Below are 20,564 nucleotides of genomic sequence, written 5' to 3'. Positions count from 1 at the left end.
TAAGAATAAAAATTCGATTTCCTTAATTAACATCCTTATGCGAGGCGAAGTAATGATATATTCGAAATTTTAAATTGGTTTTAATTTTATTGGGAAAAAGGGAAAAAAGAAAAGAAGGGTAAAAGTGCATAAAAAGAGAGGCCAGCGCTATGACCTTGACCTTGACATATGTTGTCAAGGTTATTGTTACAAATCGATATCTAGCGTCGATAATAATTTATCATACCGGCGCGCCTTACGTCCTTTTTGAGAACTTTTTCGTCAAGTATATTCAGTTATTATTATTGCTGTTATAGACCGCACAACTTTGTGAAATAAAGAGAGTTTTTCCAGAGCAAATCTAACGTTATCATTCTCGTTTTCCTTACGCTACAACAATTTGGCGACCGTGAGAGGACTAGTATTGTCGTTATGGCGTATATGTGAGAAGAAGCCGTTAGTGATACGTTACGATGGAGAAATTAAAGAGAGCTCGCACTGTTGTCCGTATTGCGTTCACGCGTAATTTAGGTTTATTGAACGCAGCAGCATTAAATGAAAGTCCAGACACGCGAGAGTTACAGGTACGTTTCGAAATGGTGAGTGATAAGTATAGAGAACTCGAGGAAATGAACCGAAAAATGTTGGAGGTTATGCTCGATGCCGATACGACAGAGGAACAACTCACACAAGAAACTGAGATAGCCGATGAGTACAAGATGAGATATCATCAGGCGAAAGCCTTGCTAGATGTTATCCTCGGCCGTCTCCAACCATCAGATACTCAGAATACCAGACAGACAACACAAGCTTCCAGGGACAATGTGCGCGTATACAAGCTACCAAAGATACAACTGCCACATTTTAATGGAGAGCTCAAAGATTGGCTAAAATTTTGGACGTTATTCAAGAATATACACGAAGATCCAAATATTACGAAAGAAGATAAATTCCAGTACTTAATACAAGCAATAACAGAAGGTACCAGAGCGAGTGAGCTAGTCAATAGTTTCCCACCGACTGCTGCCAACTACGATAAGGTAATTGAGAGTCTCAAGAGTCGTTTTGGCAGAGAAGATTTACTCATCGAAGTTTATGTACGCGAGATACTTAAATTAGTATTAAGCAAAGCAAAGATAAGTACACATACATCATTATCTCAAATTTATGACAGACCAGAAACTCATTTACGTGCCTTAGAGTCATTGGGGGTTACGACGGATATGTGTGCGGCCATGTTATATCCACTGGTAGAATCATCGTTACCCGAAGATCTCCTACGCGTGTGGCAAAGGAATCCTAAGGCTATTGCATCCTCTACGTCGAAACAACGATTGGATGAGCTGATGCTTTTTCTCCAAGTAGAGGTACTAAGCGATTAAAGAATTGCTATGGCAGTGGATGGATTTGGTCTCAGCGATTTTCAGAATAAAAAGAAAAATAAAGCCGAAGCCAAGGAAGTTGCAACTGCTGTGGGACTTATCTCTATCAAGGAGGACAAACACAACTGTATCTTCTGTGGTCAGAATCATGATAGTACCTCATGCGGAAAAGCAAGGAAAATGCAGTACGACGAAAGACTTCAAGTTGTTAAGGGAAAAAATGCCTGTTATCATTGTCTAAAGATAGGACATAGTTTTAAATTCTGCCGCTATAAAGAAAAATGTGCTTGGTGTAACAAGAAACACGTACTACTTATGTGTCGCAGTAGAACGCCGAATGTATCTCAAGGAAAGGATCAAATAGAGAAAACTAATGAGACGCAACAGCAATCTAACCTCGCTAGTGCCCATCTAACATGTGAGGTGTTTCTACAAACACTTCATATCAAATTATTTAATCAAGATAAAGAGCGCGTGGTACGAGCGGTTTTCGATACAGGATCACACAGATCATATGTATTAGATTGTTATGCCAAAAAATTAGACTTTCAGATTATAGTTGAACAAGAAGTCGTGCATATGTTATTTGGCGGCGCGAAATCTAAACCACGGATGCATAAAGGATACAAGATTTCTGTAAAAAGTTTGGATAATTCATATTCCTGTAATTTTGTGGCTTTAGATCAGGATGTCATCTGCCGGAATGTTCCGTCGGTGAAGAAAGGCCCATGGATACAAGAATTGCAACAGCAAGGAATAAAACTTACCGATGTCGATAACAGAGACGAACCCATAGTTGTTTTAATAGGAGCAGATATTTGTGGAAAGTTGATTACTGGAAGGAAAAAAGAACTCAAATGCGGAGTAATCGCTTTTGAAACATTGCTTGGTTGGACATTATTAAGAAAAACTAATGTTCAGTCTACGAGAAGAGAAGATTCTACGCTCATGGTCGTCTCAATGTATGCTCAAGATGCGAATATCGCCAACTTATGGGAATTAGATACTTTAGGGATAACGGATCCAATCTCGAAGAAAACAAAAGACATCTTTCTGATAGAAGTAAAGGAGCGCTTTCAACAAACAATTAAAGTGAATGAAGAAGGAAGATACGAAATATCACTTCCCTGGAGATATGATCATTTACCATTAGCGGACAATAAGAATGATGCAAAGCGTCGATTAGAATCGACAACGAGAAAACTTCAGAAGCAAGGTCTTTACGATGATTACCAGAGTATATTCGATGAATGGTTAGCAGAGGGAATCATCGAGAGAGTTCCAGATGAAGAAATAAGGCAAGAAGGATATTACCTTCCCCATAGACATGTGATCAAGGAAAACAGCACTACCAGAATAAGACCAGGTTTTGACGCCTCAGCTGTAGGAACCAATGGACTCTCACTTAATCAATGTCTGGAAACAGGTCCTAATTTGATTGGATTGATTCCTAATATATTATTAGGTTTCAGACGACGAAGGATAGCACTAATTTCAAATATTCGTAGAGCCTTTTTGCAAATAAGCGTTTCACCAGAAGACAAAAATGTATTGCGATTTCTCTGGTGGAAAAAGATGTTCCCAGAACAGATAGAAGTATATCGACATCGGAGAGTAGTCTTCGGTGTATCTAGCAGCCCTTTCTTACTAGGAGGCATCACCGGACGAATGAATTTTTCCTCGAAAGAACGCAGTTCCCCACTAATTGGGGAGCTCTTTGATTGGCGTTCTGTACACGTGACGCGCGCGTGTAACTGCGTTCTCTGATGCAACAGGTCGAAGGGATCGCTCGATCCGCGCGGACTCGAGCGTCCCTTCCTCCAAACCTTGTCTTTTGAGATGCCAACACCGAACTTCCGTTGCCATGCAGCGCGAGAACTGTATGTGTATACGTATATACACATGATCGTAATGACGATGTCGTGCACGACTTTATTATTGTCTCTCTATGTAACAGGCACCATAGAATACCATTTAGAGAAAGCGTTACAAAGAGCAGAGACAAACGCAGAGAGAAAAGTTATTGGACATCTACAAAAATCCTTTTATGTAGACAACTGCGTAACCAGCGTCGACTCAAAGGAGGAGTTATTTTTATTTATAGAAGAAGCTAAACGAGTCATGGCAAAAGGAAAATTCGATCTCCGTGGCTGGGAATACTCAGGACAAGAAGAAGCAGAAGTATCTACGTCGGTACTCGGCTTGAATTGGAACAAGGAAGACGACACGCTAGGATTAATTCCATCCTTGTTAGAGTTACAAACTGATGTGAAGATTACAAAGAGGATTATATTGTCAACGGCGCAGCGAACTTTTGACCCCATTGGCATATCGTCGCCTATATTTTTGAAACCCAAGTTACTATTACAAGAACTCTGGTCGTATAAAATGGATTGGAATACAGAAGTACCAGATAACATCAAGAACGATTTCATCGAATGGCAACAACAGCTCTCTTGGTTGAAGGAGCTAAGAATACCACGTTGGGCCTTCCAACGAAACGAAGAAACAAGGAATTTGTCCTTTCATATATTCGTAGACGCAAGTCAAAATGCGTACGCAGCTGCTGTATTTGCACGCACGGAAGGAATAGAAAACGTTTACGTGCAACTTCTTGTCGCTAGATCTAGAGTGGCACCAATAAAGAAGACAACGATTCCTCGACTTGAACTGCTTGCGGCCACCATTGGTGTCAGATTATGGCACTCTATTAAAAGTATTTTAAACTAAGAACAAGAAGATGTTTCTTTCTGGTCGGATTCGACAACAGTTCTAACCTGGATAAAAAGAGACAAGCCGTGGAATACCTTCGTATCTAATCGGGTGAAAGAGATACGTAAGTTATCGGATCCGAGTCAATGGCATCATGTTCCAGGGACCATGAATCCAGCAGACCTACCTTCGCGAGGGTGTAAGCATTTAAATATACGGTAAAGCATTTAATACAATCGCGATGGTGGGAGGGACCAGAGTGGCTCAGGCAAGACAAGAACCGATGGCCTACAAGTGAGTATACTATTAACGAGACGGAGATTTACGAGGAGATGAAGAAATCAACTGGCAATAAGAATCAATCCTTGCCGATCAATGAAGTATTGGAAGAAACATGTATGCTCGTAACGCAACAAGAGAGTTGGTATATGAAGGGGCAGTCTAAGTACTCCAAAATAATACGAACCATGGCATGGATCCTTCGTTTCATTCATAACTGTCAAACGCCTCAAGCTTCAAGATCAACAGGTGAATTGACTGTAAAAGAGTATACCGTAGCAGAATTTATAGTCTTAAAATTGAGTCAACAAGAATCAACGGAGTAAATGAGACAAGATTTAGTACACTGAAAGTGTATGAAGATGAAAATGGACTATTACGTTTGAAATCGCCAGTCATTAATAGAAACGATACGCATGATTTCTGTCGTCCAATCATACTAGATCCAAAACACTCTTTGACTAAGAGGTTAATCGAGCACAAACATCAGCAATTGAATCACGCGGGAATTCAAATCCTAATGAGCAATTTGCGAGAAATGTTCTGGATTCTTACTTGTAGAGCTGCAGTACGATCCGTGATAAACAATTGCATAATTTGTAAACGACACAAGGTCAACAAACTAGAATCTACTTCAGGGGATCTGCTGAATGAACGAGTGAATGAGGCCAATGCTTTTGAAATTGTTGGCATAGACTACGCAGGACCATTGTTCCTGAAGAAATCGCAGAAAGCATGGATTTGCTTATTTACATGTGCAGTTTATCGAGCAATCCATTTAGAGATTACTACATCCCTTTCTACTGAGGCATTTCTACAAGTTCTGCGTAGATTTATCGCCAGAAGAGGTAGACCGTCAATAATCTACACAGATAATGGGACAAATTTTGTTGGAGCTCGCAATTTACTCCGCAAAGTCGATTGAAACAAAATCAAACAATTTAGTACAACGCGGAAAATAGATTGGCGCCTCAATCCTCCATTAGCTCCTTGGTGGGGAGGATGGTGGGAGCGTCTGATTAGAATAACCAAAGACTTGCTCAAGAAAACGCTAAAAAGAGCTTGTCTTTCTTAGAAGAAATGACTACGATCCTGTGTGATTGCGAAGCCATCATTAACTCACGTCCTCTAGGATACTTAGGAGACGATCCGACGCAATTGAAGCCTCTGACACCGATGCATTTTTTGCAAGAAATTTCGCAAAATGAAGTACCTGATTTGGACAGGTTGGAAGTTAATTTGAATAAACGAATGCGATATCGCCAAAGTTTGCGAAATGACTTACGTAAACGCTTTCGTTCCGAGTACCTGGGTCAGTTATCTCGCAGAAACAAAAATAACAGTACTCTAATAAAAGAAGGAGATATTGTGCTGTTAGGTCAAGACAATTTGAAACGTTTAGACTGGCCATTAGCTCGGGTGATTAAGGTGTTCCCAGGCAAGGATGGCGTTGTACGAGTAGTCAAAGTAAAGACTGCATCCGGAGAGGTGGTGCGACCAGTTCAATGGCTGTATCCACTGGAGATATGTACAAATACAGCGAGGGCGACTGAACAAAGTACGGATACAACCGAGCGAATCCAAGATGTGGAACAGGACACAATCGAGCGAATTAAGGATATGGAGCAGCAACCTGCTACGCTAGACACTGTAAAAGAAGTCCGAACCAGGAGTGGTAGACATGTAAACACTCCAAAGAAATTCGAATTTTAAAATTATTTTTTATTTTTTTTTTTCTTACAGAATAATCGTTAAACTTAATGACGTTGTCTTATTTTAATTTGTTTTAAGTTGAGTTCCTCCCGTTACTCAAGGTGGGAGAAATGTTACAAATCGATATCTAGCGTCGATAATAATTTATCATACCGGCGCGCCTTACGTCCTTTTTGAGAACTTTTTCGTCAAGTATATTCAGTTATTATTATTGCTGTTATAGACCGCACAACTTTGTGAAATAAAGAGAGTTTTTCCAGAGCAAATCTAACGTTATCATTCTCGTTTTCCTTACGCTACAACAGATGTGGTGAAAATGGTTTTCTTGGCAATACAATGTGGAAACAGACATTCGAATTACTTCAACTGTTTAACACTTGATTCGACATTTTTAATAGCACATTTAAATATGGTAAATGTAGCATATCAAATGCTTATGGCGTTAATACAGAAGAACAAAATAAGATTATTAATGATACGGACAAATTCATAATGGAAATGCGAGTAGGACATAGAAAAAGTTTATTGCAATTTCAGAAAGGCATTTTGTTAAGTAACAGATTATTGCGAGAAATGTTGGCACATCTACAAGATAAGTACTCGTCTGAATCATTTAATATAGAATATGTGCTGACTCGAAAATTAAACCAAGATATCCTCGAAAACTTTTTTTCCTACATAAGAGACATGCGAAATGGATATGATCATCCCACACCCGTAGAAATAAAAAAACCGTTTAAAATGGTTTATCCTTGGAAAACACTCGGAACATGTTGTTTCTGAAAACAGAAATACCGAAGATAATAATTGTGATTCATTAATAATTATATGACTGATGTACATAATCTTGCGGATCGATTGTCTGAGGAACAAGAAGATGTATTAATGTTTTCACCACAAATCCAAAATGACGATACTGTAGAAAGGGATGAAACTGGCGTATATGAACCTGGCGTATCAGAAGGAGAAAGTATAGAAGGTATATAGAAAAATAGAATAGTAAGAAGGTATACTTTGTATACTTTTTTATTTTTCTGTATATATATACAGAAAAATTTAAACTGTTATTTGTAATTATATATACTCTAATAAAACTAATTCTCATTATTCTTTAAAAGAATTATTTTTTAAAAGAAATCAAATCTGATTGAATTTGTTGTCAATCTGCGTGCAAACTGCTAACATTCTGCTATCATTCTTAATAAGTACAATTATTTAAAAAATGTAACATTGACTGTACAGTAACAAGTTACTTTCTAATCCTGCTTTTTTTTTTATATTTATCCATGTATTAAATATTTATCTTTCTAGAACAACATTTGAATAATTATGAACCAAGTTCCGATAAATTACAATTATTCGAAGATTTTGAAAAAGTTTGTAATCAAGAAATAATACAGAAAAATGCACTTGAATATATATCTGGCGTAGCACATAGATTCCGAAATTATAACTTAGGTATTCCTACCAAATTCCTACCTTATTCACATAATTCACATAATAATTGGATTTATACAGTATCGAAAGGAAATTGCATATTAGGGTGGGTCGAAAAATGAAAAATTTTCCGATGCGCATCGTAATAGTGCGCAAAACTTGCTACATATAAATACGAATTTAGAGCAAAAAAAAATTTTAATCGGTCAATGTCTTCCGCTCACGCATTTTACTCAAAATTTTGTAAATTATGTTTATTATATATTAGTTTCTATTAGTTTTTATCTACCTTTTTTAGTAATTTTTTTAGTGCTCAAAGTAATTTTTATACGAAAAATGTGTAGGTATTTAACGTTTCCTCAACAAATAACGTATCAATTGTACAACTTTTTGCCCGTTTATTTTAAATAGAAGACGACTCAGAACTCACCACGTGAAGGTAGTTGTACTGTGAGCTCCACCCACTCTCCCCAACCAACCAATCGCAAAAAGTTTTATTGCAAATCTTGCATATTGAATTCTGATTTGTTATAAAAATTCGACATAATAGATTGCGATTTTAAGTTCGATCTGATGAAGCTATCTCTACTGTCAGATCCACATACTATGCTTGATGCCTTAGTCACTAATTTCACACATCTTTCGACAGCTTGCGTGTGACACGGAATTTTCAAACATTCCCAATCTGGTATACCTTCAGACGCAATAAATGATTCAATACTTTGGGACGAAATATACTGTAGTAACGGTGGTGCTGTAATTGTGACCGAAGACCAATCAATCAAATCAGTATAATCAATAGCTTCGAAATTAAGAGCTGGACATTTAAAAATTCGAACAGTTGTAAATTTCGACTTTCTGGCCTCAAGAAAGAAGTGCTGTGCTAGCCCTGAGCACTCTCGTCAGGGGGTCTACTAGGACCCTCCTACCCTCCCTGAGTAGAACAGGGTAGATGCCGTCTGGTCCTAGAGTCTTGTATGGTTCGAAGGTCTTGATAGCCCATTCGACTCCTTCAAGAGTCACCACCTTGGTTGCCAGTGTCCATTCTTTTGGTTTATGTTTTTCCCCGGGTTTCTTGGTCTCCTGTTAAAATTCACAGTATCTTTCCTGCAACCCTGGGAAGTGTGTAGACATGAGGTATTTTAAACTTTCCTCTACTGTCTCGTTATAGTTTCTGTTTGGGAGTTTAAGACATCCCAAACGTAGTGTGTTGTCTTTGCTGAGGATTCTGTTTAGCCTGGATGCTTCTGGAGCGCTCTCAATGCCTTTACAGAAATCCCTTCAGCTTTTCCTTTTAGCAATAATTATTGCTTTGCTATAGCCGCGTTGGGCGTTTCTATACTCTCCCCAATCGGCTGTTGAGTTTTTCCTCCTTGCTTTATTGAAGAGTCTTCTTACTTCCAACCTGTGCTTCGAAAGCTCCTTGCTCCACCAGGGAGTTTTGGTTGTATAGCATTTCGGTCTCTCCAGGCAATTTCCTTCATAGGCTTCTTTTATCGCGTCACATACAAACTGCGCCGCGTATTCAAGATTCTCTTCTGAGTGAAATCTGTTTGGGGCTTTCTTCAGGCTATAGGATGGCCTCCATCCTATAGCCTTCCCAGTTTGTAGTCCTTGGGTTACGACCCCATTCCTTATTCACCATATGCCGGAGATTGTAGCGAATCTGTCTATGGTCAGAACCCGAGGGCTCTCCAGAGACCCTCCAGTCCCGCACCAGGTCCGCCACTCCCCCAGTACTAATGGTGATATCTAATACTTCTTGTCTTCTGCAGTCCATGAAGGTGAGTACCGTTCCTCTGTTAAGGATCATCAAGCCGGTGTCCATAATGAATTTGTGGAGGCTCTCTCCCCTCGGGTTTATATTCGAGCTCCCCCACCCTATGTGGTGGGAGTTTACATCGCAGCCCAATAGGAGTTCAAGCCCCCTCTCCTTCGCATAGAACACCAGTTCTCTCACTCTTTTTGGTGGTGGTTCTTCTTGGGAGTCATAGGGCATGTAGACTGACCCTATGAGTAAGTCCAAGTGTCTGTCCTCATCGTATTCCAGCCTTGTCCGTATAACGGTGGTGTCTCCATCACTGAGCTGTGACATAAAAATAGCATTTAGTCCCTTAATTGCAATGCGGGTCCTAATTTTGTCCTGAGTGTCTGTTTTATAGATGGTTCCACAGCCACTCAGACCCTTTATAGCGTTATTCAGGACCCAAGGCTCCTGAATTATTGCTATTGCTTTCTGCATCACAGCCATGCTCCTGGCTAGAATCGCCGAGGCGCCTTTGCTGTGATGCAGGTTAATTTGGATTGTCGGTACCGCGAGCCCCGCCATTTTTAAGCCGACCCGCTTGCACCGACACACGGTGGGCATAAAGTCGGTTTTTGTGTTCAAAAATCGACCGACGCACAATGAGGTATTTTCGCAATCTAGGTGGACAAAATTATTGCGCTAAAGCATATTCGTTTTTTTGCTTCTACAAGACTCGAATGATATAAAAATGTAATTTAGAGTGTATTTTCCACCTTTTTAAAAAATAATTTAATTAAATAAATAAATAAATAAATAATTTAAACGATATATTTTCTAAATATGCTTATAACATTTGTTATACCGCGTTATACCGTCATGTAATTATTTTTACGTTAAACCTAGACCCTTAAAGTGTACAGAAAAATCAAACTTTTTGTGCATAAGTTTGCATAACCTATTGATATGAGTGATAATATGCCGCGCGCGCTCATATGTGCCACAGGTTCTGCCGCACTTGCCGCTAGGCAACGCAAGTCGCGCGATTCGATCTCGCATGCAAAACGTGCCTCTATTGTAATAAATACGAGTCGCAGTCAACAAATTAAGTCAAAGTAAGTCAAACTTTCTTTGAATTCGCTTCACCTTGATATGATTACATATATTGAACGATATAAATATATCCTTCTGAACTCTGTTTTCTGTGAGTTTCTGCATTTCTTTCTCGTTTAATCTTTTAAAAGTTTCTATTGAAAATTTTAATATAATTGGTAATACAATTCTGTACTTCACAATGCCTTTTCAAATTTCGCGTAAGGAGATTTTTGACATATGGTTCAAAAATTCAGGAAATGATACCAGAACTAATGTTGTATTAGCATTTGTTTTGCAAAGACTTGATGATTTTTCATTGCCAGATACAGCTATAAAGAATGTAAAAACATCAGTTAGAATGTAAAAACATCTGTCACAAAATTAACCAAAGATGGACGAGATCGGCCAGATGTCAAGAACAATTTTATAAAGCTAATTCTTTGTGGCTCGAAAAAGATTTTATTTTTCCTAGTATTGTAACTCAAACTCTACCAAGTACTTCACAAAGGTCACATTCAGCAGACTCAACTGTTGCAGAGCCGATCTGTGAGCGCTCGCTGCTATTGGATCTAATCTAAAAGAATATACCAATAGCAGTGCACGCTTACGAATCCGCTCCGCAACAGTTGAGTTTGCTGAACTCAACCATTGTGATTCCAAAAATAGACTTGGTAGACCAGAAAAAAATTTTAATGATTGTAGTCTAAAGGCTAAAAAACGAAAAATAAAAGACTTATTACAATCAAGTCACGAAGAATTAGCTATGGCTACAGCAGTTAAATTACGACTGGTGGGTAAGAAGGATTCTGCATCAATTGTAGCAGAACTCGGTACTGCTGCCTCAACAAGAGGAACTGAAATAAAAAAGGCATGTCAGTCTGCTCTTCACGATTCAAAAAAACTATCTCCAGATCAAGCGCTAGCGCTAATAGCTGATGCCAATCTTTCGAGACATCAGTACAACATTATACGACAACAAGTTCAAGTTATTGATAATAAATTATATCCAGCGTATTATACAATAAAAATAGCTAAACAACTATGCTATCCATCTGATATTGTTGTTACAGCAGCAGAAATACAACTTCAATCGCTCATCAATCACACAATCACACGATTGTGTGAAGTTTTAGAAGAAGTCCTGGAGGTGGTACACTCATCGCAAAGAAGTAATCTTCACATAATTATAAAATGGGGTTGTGATAGAGCTCAGCAAAGTAGGTACCGACAAAAATTTTCGCAAGAACATTATACAGACGAAAGTATGTTTAGTATATGTATGATACCTTTACAAATGTATACTGTTTTCAGTGATCATAAAAAAATTATTTGGCAAAATCCGTCACCGTCCTCAACAAGATACTGTCGTCCCATTAAATTAGTTTTCGCCAAAGAATCAGTAGATCTGATAAATGCGGAAGTTACAAACATAAGAAATCAAATAAAAAATCTTTTGCCAACAAAAGTATGCATGAATGATATGGAATTGCATGTGAAACCTATATTAATATTTTGTATGATAGACGGCAAGGTGTGCAATGCTGTGTCATCATGTATGTCAACACAAACGTGTTACTTGTGTGGAGCGAAGCCACGTGAAGTAAATAATTTTAATGTTTCAAAAAAAAAAAAAAGAACAGTGAATACGAATTTTCTTTCATTTAGACTGTCGCCTCTTCATTCATGGATACGTTTTATGGAATGTGTATTGCATATTTCCTATAGACACGATTTCAAATTAGCACAAGCTCGTGGCACAATAAATAAAAACAAGGTTAATGAAAAAAGGAAGATCGTACAAGACAAATTCAAGAGTGAGTTGGGTCTTTTAATAGATATGCCGAAACAGCAAACGGGTAATACCAATGATGGTAATACGGCTCGTAAATTTTTTAGAAATGCAGAAAAATCAGCTGAAATAACAGAAGTTAACGTAGAGCTAATCAAACGCTTTCACATCATATTAGAATGTTTAAATTCCGGATTTCAGATTAATCTAGATAAATTTAGCGAATATATGCAAATAATACGCGAAAATTGTATGTAAACTATTATAATTGGTACCCAATGCCTGTTTCCGTTCACAAAATTCTAGATCATGGAAGGGATATTATTGAAACTTGTATCCTTTCAATTGGGAATTTTTCCGAAAAAGCGCAAGAGGCACGCAATAAACACCACAGGCAATACGGGAATATTTTACAAGAAAAACATTGAGAACAGACACAAACAGGGACTTATTGAATAGACTGCTTATCACCTCTAACCCATTAATTACGAGTTTACGTGCTCCCCCAAAAACAAAACATGGGAAAATCAGTTCAGAAGTGTTAAACTTATTATCTGAACCACAATGTGATGTACGTACATCAGAAAATGATATAAACAGCAGTGACTCTAAATAGTCATTTTGTTACACACACGCACACACACATATACACACACGCACGCGCACGCACGCACACACACACGCGCGCGCGCGCGCGCGCAGAACCCTATATGTTATTTAGAAAACGTATCGTTAAAAAGTTTAAATTATTCCAAGAACGGGAAAATACATTCTAAACTATTATTCTATAAAGTTTAAGAGATTAGGTTTAACGTAAAAATAATTACATGACGGTATAACGCGGTATAACAAATGTTATAAGCATAGATAGGTGTAGTATGCCGTATCACTCATATCAATAGGATATGCAAACTTATGCACAAAAAGTTTGATTTTTCTGTACAGTTTAAGGGTCTAGGTTTAACGTAAAAATAATTACATAAAGGTATAACGCGGTATAACAAATGTTATAAGCATAGACAGGTGTAGTATACCGCGTATGCGAGCGCGCGCGGCATATTATCACTCATATCAATAGGTTATGCAAACTTATGCACAAAAAGTTTGATTTTTCTGTACACTTTAAGGGTTTAGGTTTAACGTAAAAATAATTACATGACGGTATAACGCGGTATAACAAATGTTATAAGCATATTTAGAAAATATATCGTTTAAATTATTTATTTATTTATTTATTTAATTAAATTATTTTTTAAAAAGGTGGAAAATACACTCTAAATTACATTTTTATATCATTCGAGTCTTGTAGAAGCAAAAAAACGAATATGCTTTAGCGCAATAATTTTGTCCACCTAGATTGCGAAAATACCCCACTGTGTGACGGCTAAATTCTGAACCGATTGCAATGAATTTTTTTTTAAATACTTGTTATTTAGTGTACTATAACGGAGATCTGCACCTTTTTTGATATAACAATTTGTTAATTAACAAAAAATCGAAATTGTTATAAACTTTTTGCAAATTTTTTTTGTGCGTACATAAACCCTTCAGTGTTGATATACAAATTTTCGGGTTCGCTAATTACGACGACGACAACTCCTTTTATCTCCTTATGTGGAGCATAGGACGTCTATAGACCTCTTTTGTCCGAGGCCTATATTCGTTTCTCGAATCAGATTTGTTTTTCGGATTTGTGGGTGATTGGTCCACAGAATCCTACCTCAGTCAGATATTAGAGACAAATATCTACTGATATGTATACTACTGATGTATACGGATGTATAGGACCTACAGTTTAACGCCGAATCCGAACGGCGCTGATGATCATAGATCTTTTGATCACCAGGTGGAGCCATTTTTTGGCTCATTAAACGCGAAAAATCGCGTTTGGGCGCACATGGGATTGAACTCGGGTCTACAAATCGCGAGTCAATCGCACAGAGCGGTGAGCCACTCGACGCCACCGCTAATTACGAAATCGTCACTTAAATTTCAAAATTCAAAATAGTGGATCCAATATGGTGGCCGTAAATTCTAAATGTTAGGGCAAATTTCATAAAATTTGATGTTCAATGATTTTAATTATTAATATATAATAATTATAAGAATAATGAAAAGCACACATCACACAATTTTAATGAGAGTACCTAACAAATACTCGCGTTTAGCGTTACCCGGAACTAAGGACGAGGACCTAGCGAGCTTATAGTTTCATTTTTTTTTTGGTATTTGTTTTTTTAAATTTCTTTTTGTATCTTTAAAAAATATTAGAATCTTTAATTTTAATTATACGACCGTACAAATTGTTAAACAATAACAAAGAAGAAGGAAGCACAAAGCTAAGCCTATTTTGGTCAAAGCTAGATCACGATGCTTATTATTATCATTATGTGTGAATTTTATATACTGCGTATATAGTTCCCCTAATCGCGTGCCGAACATTTTTTCAGACTTACAACGCAACTCTAAACAACTACCACGGTAATATCACTTTTAGTTAGATTGACAATCAATGTAACAATTTTCAATGCATATAGCATCTTATTAGATCTTAATAATATGTTGAAAGACATATATTAAAATTTAATATTGAAGTAATGATAATTTTAAAATCTATGAATTAAGATTGCGAAGAATATCACAAGTTGGCGTTTCGTCCCGGCTTCCACTACTGGACTCATCAGTAAGGTAATGTAGCAATCTTAATTCATAGATTTTAAAATTATTTTGGCTTTAATGGACATTTTACTTAATCATGGGCTGTTTTTTCTTCATGTATTAATATTATTCATATCTGTGACAAGTACACCGTGTCTAAACAATTTGTTGTACAATTACGGTTTTTTAATAGTAGTACGTATGTGTATTTTACATCAATTTCAAATCACTACATGAACATATTTGCCCTGAAAGAATCAAACTGTTATTATTATTCACTATTATGAAAACTTTTGTAGGAAATAACAGTGAATTAGTGTATCGAGGGATAGGATGGACGGATAATATGCACTTCTAACAAGTAAAAGAACTTTAATTGAGATCGACCGAACACACACGTGTCGCTTGCACGGCCATTTCGGTTTCTTCTAACCTAGCGTCGCTCGCGTCGTATATCGCCTTTGCGCAAGTGCTCCCGCGCAGCATCTTGTATCATTGCGCCGCGTACAAAGGTAATTTAACCGGCGCCGGCTCCCTACACTTTATATATTTTTTAAGCTTTTATTGACATCATAATACTTGATTTGAATTTCGCGCTACATTTGGGGCTAAATTTTTATTGGCTGGTCTATTTTCGGCCCCGCCTACATGCGCAATGAAACACCTTATATTTTTACATCTTGACGGATCCGATAATCAGCGGCCGAGAACGCTCGACGTGGGGGAGATCGCTCCACCTCGTTTCTATTGCTGATTATCGGGAAGGAAATTCGGAATAGGAAACACAGGATACAACGATTGAGTGGCAGACGAGAACGCTCGACGGAGGCAGAAAACGTTTTACCCCATAGATTCGTCGAAAGTCGTGCGTAACGATCGTCTGCTAGGAGCTAGTGACCGTGGAATAGGTCCAAATCGGTATCTGGAAACTGGCAGAAAAGGCGATTTAATGTCGGGAACGCGGTATTTTATACTAGTCCGCCAGTCTCGCTCGTATGTCTTGACCGGCCTCGATAGTCTCCGCCGATCGGCTTCTCGTAGGAAAAGATTCCCGATCGGCGGCTTCCGGTGGCGGTCGGAACTGTTTGGCGAGACTGGCGGTTAACGGCTACTGCAACTATGAATTAATATTATATTTATTGGTTTTAAATATATGAGGGCGCACCGCGCCCTTACCGCCGCTAACGGCCAGTGGTATGGCTGGATAGTGTTGCCGGGTAATATGCGATTTAGGGGCGCATCGTTATAAAGTGCGTGGCGCAGATGCTAGGGATAAGTCTAAGGAATTAACTAGAAGAATGGAAAACTTATTCAGAGACCTAACGTACGTCAAGGTGTTTTGTCCTTCCCCCATGGAAAAATCAAGATTATCCAATATCGATCATCTGTTACTAGGGAGGAAATAATCTCAAAAGTTTGTAGTTCAGTGGACATCGATCAATCGGAGTTGAGAGTAGGATCTGTGAGAAGGAACTATTTGAGCGTAGGAACTGCGTGAATCAAGTGTCCATTGAAGAAGGCAATTAGACTGACTGATAGAAGAAAACTGATGATCGACTAGTTCTTAGTTCGCGTAAAGCTTTTGGAAAAAAGACCTTCGCACTTTCGATGTACGGCAAGAGGACTTGTAAGAAACACATGTAATAGCAGTGTAGACCGCAGGTACGCGTGTCTTAACTGCAAAGAACTAAGTCATACGGTAAATGTATGTCCAAGCCAAGGTGCCCTTATGCATGAGTAGAGGTCTTAGAGCTATTCATAGAGCGGGCAGTCTGGGGTGTCCCCCTCCATCAACCCGAAGATAACAAATAATCGGTCGCAGGGTCATTCACACGGAGAAAACAGAAATCAAAATATGGAAATTGAAATAAACATGGCTGATCAGAGTGAGACGGCTTATCGTGACGATGGCTCCAGAAATGCAAATTAAAGTGAATCATTCCATAGCCGTACAGGACCTGGTTCTGAGAACCGTGTGGGAGAAAAACGTTGGAATAGCGATTATTTCAGAACCCTCATTGATATCAATGGACACCAGGAGCTTTTCAAATGACAAAATATCGGTTGCAATAACCTGGCAGGGTGCCCCTCCAGGTTAGCGATACTTATCATTAGAAAGAGGAGAAGGATACACTGTAGTACAGGGGCCATATAAGGTGATTGTCGAGGTTTATTCTCCCTTAATAAAACGCTAGCTGATTTCGAAACTTTACCTTACTGATTTAGGCTCATTCATTAGGAGATAACGAGCTAAGCCTGTGATAGTGGGACGGGACTTCAACGCCAGACACCACAACTGGGACCTGTATGGTAAAAATAGGAGGTGTACTGTGCTGGCGGATTGGGCCAGCGGTCTCGATCTGTTCTTGCTGAATCAGGGGTGCGCATTGACGTGTGTTCATCTGAGAGGCGTCTCAGTCGTTGGATATCACCTGGGCCTTACTTGGCGGTGGCTAGGCGAATTAATAAATGATGAATGGATGAACACGCGGGTACTCACTCGGATCATAAAAATATTGTATATTTGTAGAGTTCAAGGATAATTCAATAACAGGAAGTGAGCACATTGCGAGTATGCATTTTCCTAGATGGAACTCATCACGGCTCGACCATGATGATGACTGCGTCATTACTGATGAAGATATGGTTGGATCCACTGGGAGATGAAGTGGACCCTGATAGGATCTCTTGGATCGAAGATACGTTAAAAGAGGTTTCAGACGAGGCCATACCCCGCGCCAAAAGATAAAATTTCCACCTGCTTATTGGTCGTCTTCTGATAGGAGAATAATGCCGAAACTGCAACAGATTAAGAGATGGTGGATCGAAAATTGAACTAAGATCAGATTTACGAACAAATGAAGCTGGAGACCCTGAATCTAATAACGCTGAAAATTTACATGGTATACCATTTGTTCGAGAGCGCACCGCGATTTGAAATTTCAGCGCACGTGCACTTGAAAGGTTCAAGATGGCACAAAAGATCAAAGCACTTTTCTTAGTTTAAACAAAGAGCATTATAATAATTTATTACTGTTCATTAAAATAAAGGAAATATAAAATTTTATACTAAAGCGATCAATATGAAAATTGATACATATAATATAAACTACGTTATTCAGAACTGAATTAATTCTTTGTAATTTTCTCACGGCGCAGCGGTTTACTAAGCGAAGATTTTGTAGCGATTCTCTCGACGGTTTTGACACACTCAAAGCAAAGACAAGAAGTGCTTCCTGAAAGTTCGTCAGCACATATATTACCTCTCGAGACAAAGATTCTCTGGTTTTACTGCCAATTAAAATTGCTGAAAACTTAAAGTTAAAGGTGACATCGGGCCGACAAGAGCGATTGGCAATTCGGGCCCTCTCTCTTTACGAGAATGGCATTAGTCATACGCGACCAAAATTTCCACGAACGTGATTAATGGCCGTGTATGACGTTTTCCTTAAGCGATGCGCTCGCGCGAAATCACCGTTTGTTACCAATCAATCGGCTCTTAACCGCTTACGCGATGTGTGTATAAAGCAAACCTTTTTCTAGTTACAGACAACAAAGAAAAAATTAGTGAAGGTTGTCTTGTAACATAAGAATATCGAAAGTTTATTTCATACGCACGAAATCAACGACAATAAAATTACCATCATCGCTTCAAAACTTGAAATTCAAACGCTTTGATTTTATTCCTCACAAATAACTGCGTTGAGCGATTATTCTCACAATCTCAAGCACCATTAATGGCGATAACCTGCGCTACAGTACGTATTTTATTTGACTTAATTAACGAGTCCCTCTTAACACACGCCATAGAGACTGATGATTCCGCTAACACTGTAGAAGGCTTGATTTCCTCGGCTACAGCTACAGGCGTCGGGGCAGGGGTGGAAGAAGGGGGAACCACCTTTCTCTTTAATTTAATGCTATTTTGCCTTACCATAACCTTTGACATTGCAGTAACTGCAGATTCCATCCTTGCCAGACTTGGACTGATCCTTCTTCGTGGGTGAAGGCGGAGAGCTTCTAGTCTTCTCGTTTCTCTTGAATGGGGGTGAGGGTTCCCAGTGAACAATAAGGCGTCTTTAAGACGCCTAAAAGACGTCATAAAATTCTGTAGGACGTCCGAAAAATTTACTAAAAGGCGTCTTTAAGGCGTCTTTAAGACGCCTTATGTCTGTCTTTTAGTAGTCTTATTACACGTCTGTCAGACGTCATATTAGACATATTTTAGACATTTTGATGGATGTCTCTCAGACATTCCTTATAATAGTCTATAAGACGTCTTTGAGACATTTTACAATGTCATTGTTCAGACATTTTTCAGATTAATTTTGGACATTACGATTTTTCTGGACTAATTAGGTTATATTGACAGAGTTTCGATATACACACACACACACACACACACACACCGCCAGTACTATGAAAATCTAATATTATCTAATATTATCTAATATTATCTTATTCTTGTTCTGCAAAATGTCTTAAACAGATATGTCCAAAAGATATTTTAAAAAAGATGTCTTTATAGGATTTGACTAAAAGTCGTCTTTAAGATATCTTTTTGTAAAATCTTAAAGTCGTCCTGGAAAGGACGTCCAAAAGACGTCTTAAAAAGAATTGTCTTTAGGACTTGGCTAAAAGTTATCTTAAAGATGTCTTTTTGTAAACGTCTTAAAGTCGTCTTTTTTAAGACGTCTTTCGGATTGTCTGTTAGACATTCATGTTCACTGGGTTTGCTAGAGGAATCTCCATAAGAACTTGTAACCTCGTACATCATATTCAGGAAGTCATCAACGTTTGCTGCTTTCAATGTAATAGCATTTGCTCGAAGAGATGCAGTATTAATGCCGTTGATAATTATCTGAACTTTTTCTCGTTCTGGTAACTTCAGGCTGTGCAACAACTTTAGTTTGTGCATAGCATATTCCTGGAAAGACTCTTTAACGGAATTCCATCTTGTTTCTTCTGCTTTCCGTATAGCGATGAAAGGGAACGCGACGTTTGAAGCATTTTAATATAGCTTCCCTGAAGGATAACCACGAATGGCGAGCAGGACCTTTTTTCACGAAGTACCAGTCCTAGAGGCTGCGACTAGAGTAACGCCGTCACAAGCTCTTGGTATAACTAGAACGGAGTGAGTCGGTAATAAGAGGTCCCATACAAGGGAAAATTAACCAAAATCGCACAAATTTTGTTTGTTGATAAAGCCACAAACTCACAGCAAGTAAAAGACTTTTATCAAGCCCAAAATATTACGTCTCGACACTGATCATTTCTTTACTACCTCCAAAAAATATATATATATGACTGAAATATTAAAGAAATATTCATTTCCTTCTTTGAAGATTTGCGGTTAAATTTTATTGTAAACGTTTATTCCTGTTATATATTTTTATGTCTTCGAATTTATTGTTTCTCTTTTATTTTTTGACTACGTGATTAAAATTTTAATGTTATGATTCTTATTAATTTGCTGGGTGTACAGGGTGTTTCCGATACATACACATCATTATGTCGGGTTGCCTATCTGATTATCGGCAGGGGCATGCTCATCCGCAGGAATCTGCTTATCGACATAGTAATAAGAATAAGATTAGATCGCAATTCCGGCGGGGAATAAGACAAGATAAAATGTATTTTACATTCTGAAATAGTGTAAAATTCAATAATATAATATAAAGTATGTATTTAATAATTAAAATATATTTTCCGACGGAAATTGATACTGTAGTTCGTAAGAAGGCACTCACGCAAATAAGTCTGTATGTTCAAAGAA

At 38.2% G+C, this 20,564-nt stretch overlaps 5 protein-coding genes across 5 annotated transcripts; 4 read left to right on the top strand and 1 right to left on the bottom strand.

Annotated features, from left to right (window-relative positions):
* The first annotated feature begins 452 nt into the window (after positions 1-452).
* On the top strand, positions 453-1,361 carry LOC108779954 (uncharacterized). Its single transcript, XM_018547526.1, has one exon. It carries the CDS (start codon positions 453-455, stop codon positions 1,359-1,361), a length of 909 nt encoding a protein of 302 aa, XP_018403028.1.
* A 9-nt stretch (positions 1,362-1,370) lies between these two features.
* Positions 1,371-3,128, top strand: LOC108779953 (uncharacterized). Its single transcript, XM_018547525.1, has one exon. The coding sequence runs from the start codon at positions 1,371-1,373 to the stop codon at positions 3,126-3,128; it is 1,758 nt and encodes a 585-aa protein (XP_018403027.1).
* Positions 3,129-3,272: 144 nt separating this feature from the next.
* Positions 3,273-4,091, top strand: LOC108779952 (uncharacterized). Its single transcript, XM_018547524.1, has one exon. The coding sequence runs from the start codon at positions 3,273-3,275 to the stop codon at positions 4,089-4,091; it is 819 nt and encodes a 272-aa protein (XP_018403026.1).
* Positions 4,092-5,432: 1,341 nt separating this feature from the next.
* Positions 5,433-6,065, top strand: LOC108779951 (uncharacterized). Its single transcript, XM_018547523.1, has one exon. It carries the CDS (start codon positions 5,433-5,435, stop codon positions 6,063-6,065), a length of 633 nt encoding a protein of 210 aa, XP_018403025.1.
* Positions 6,066-9,072: 3,007 nt separating this feature from the next.
* Positions 9,073-9,831, bottom strand: LOC108779950 (uncharacterized). The gene has a single exon (XM_018547522.1). It carries the CDS (start codon positions 9,829-9,831, stop codon positions 9,073-9,075), a length of 759 nt encoding a protein of 252 aa, XP_018403024.1.
* Between the last annotated feature and the right edge of the window lie 10,733 nt (positions 9,832-20,564).

This window comes from Cyphomyrmex costatus, unplaced genomic scaffold, assembly GCF_001594065.2.
Source record: "Cyphomyrmex costatus isolate MS0001 unplaced genomic scaffold, Ccosl1.0 scaffold649, whole genome shotgun sequence".
Taxonomy (NCBI): domain Eukaryota; kingdom Metazoa; phylum Arthropoda; class Insecta; order Hymenoptera; family Formicidae; genus Cyphomyrmex; species Cyphomyrmex costatus.
The sequence above is the reverse complement of the archived record's forward strand: the minus strand, read 5'-3'. Positions and strand labels throughout refer to the sequence as shown.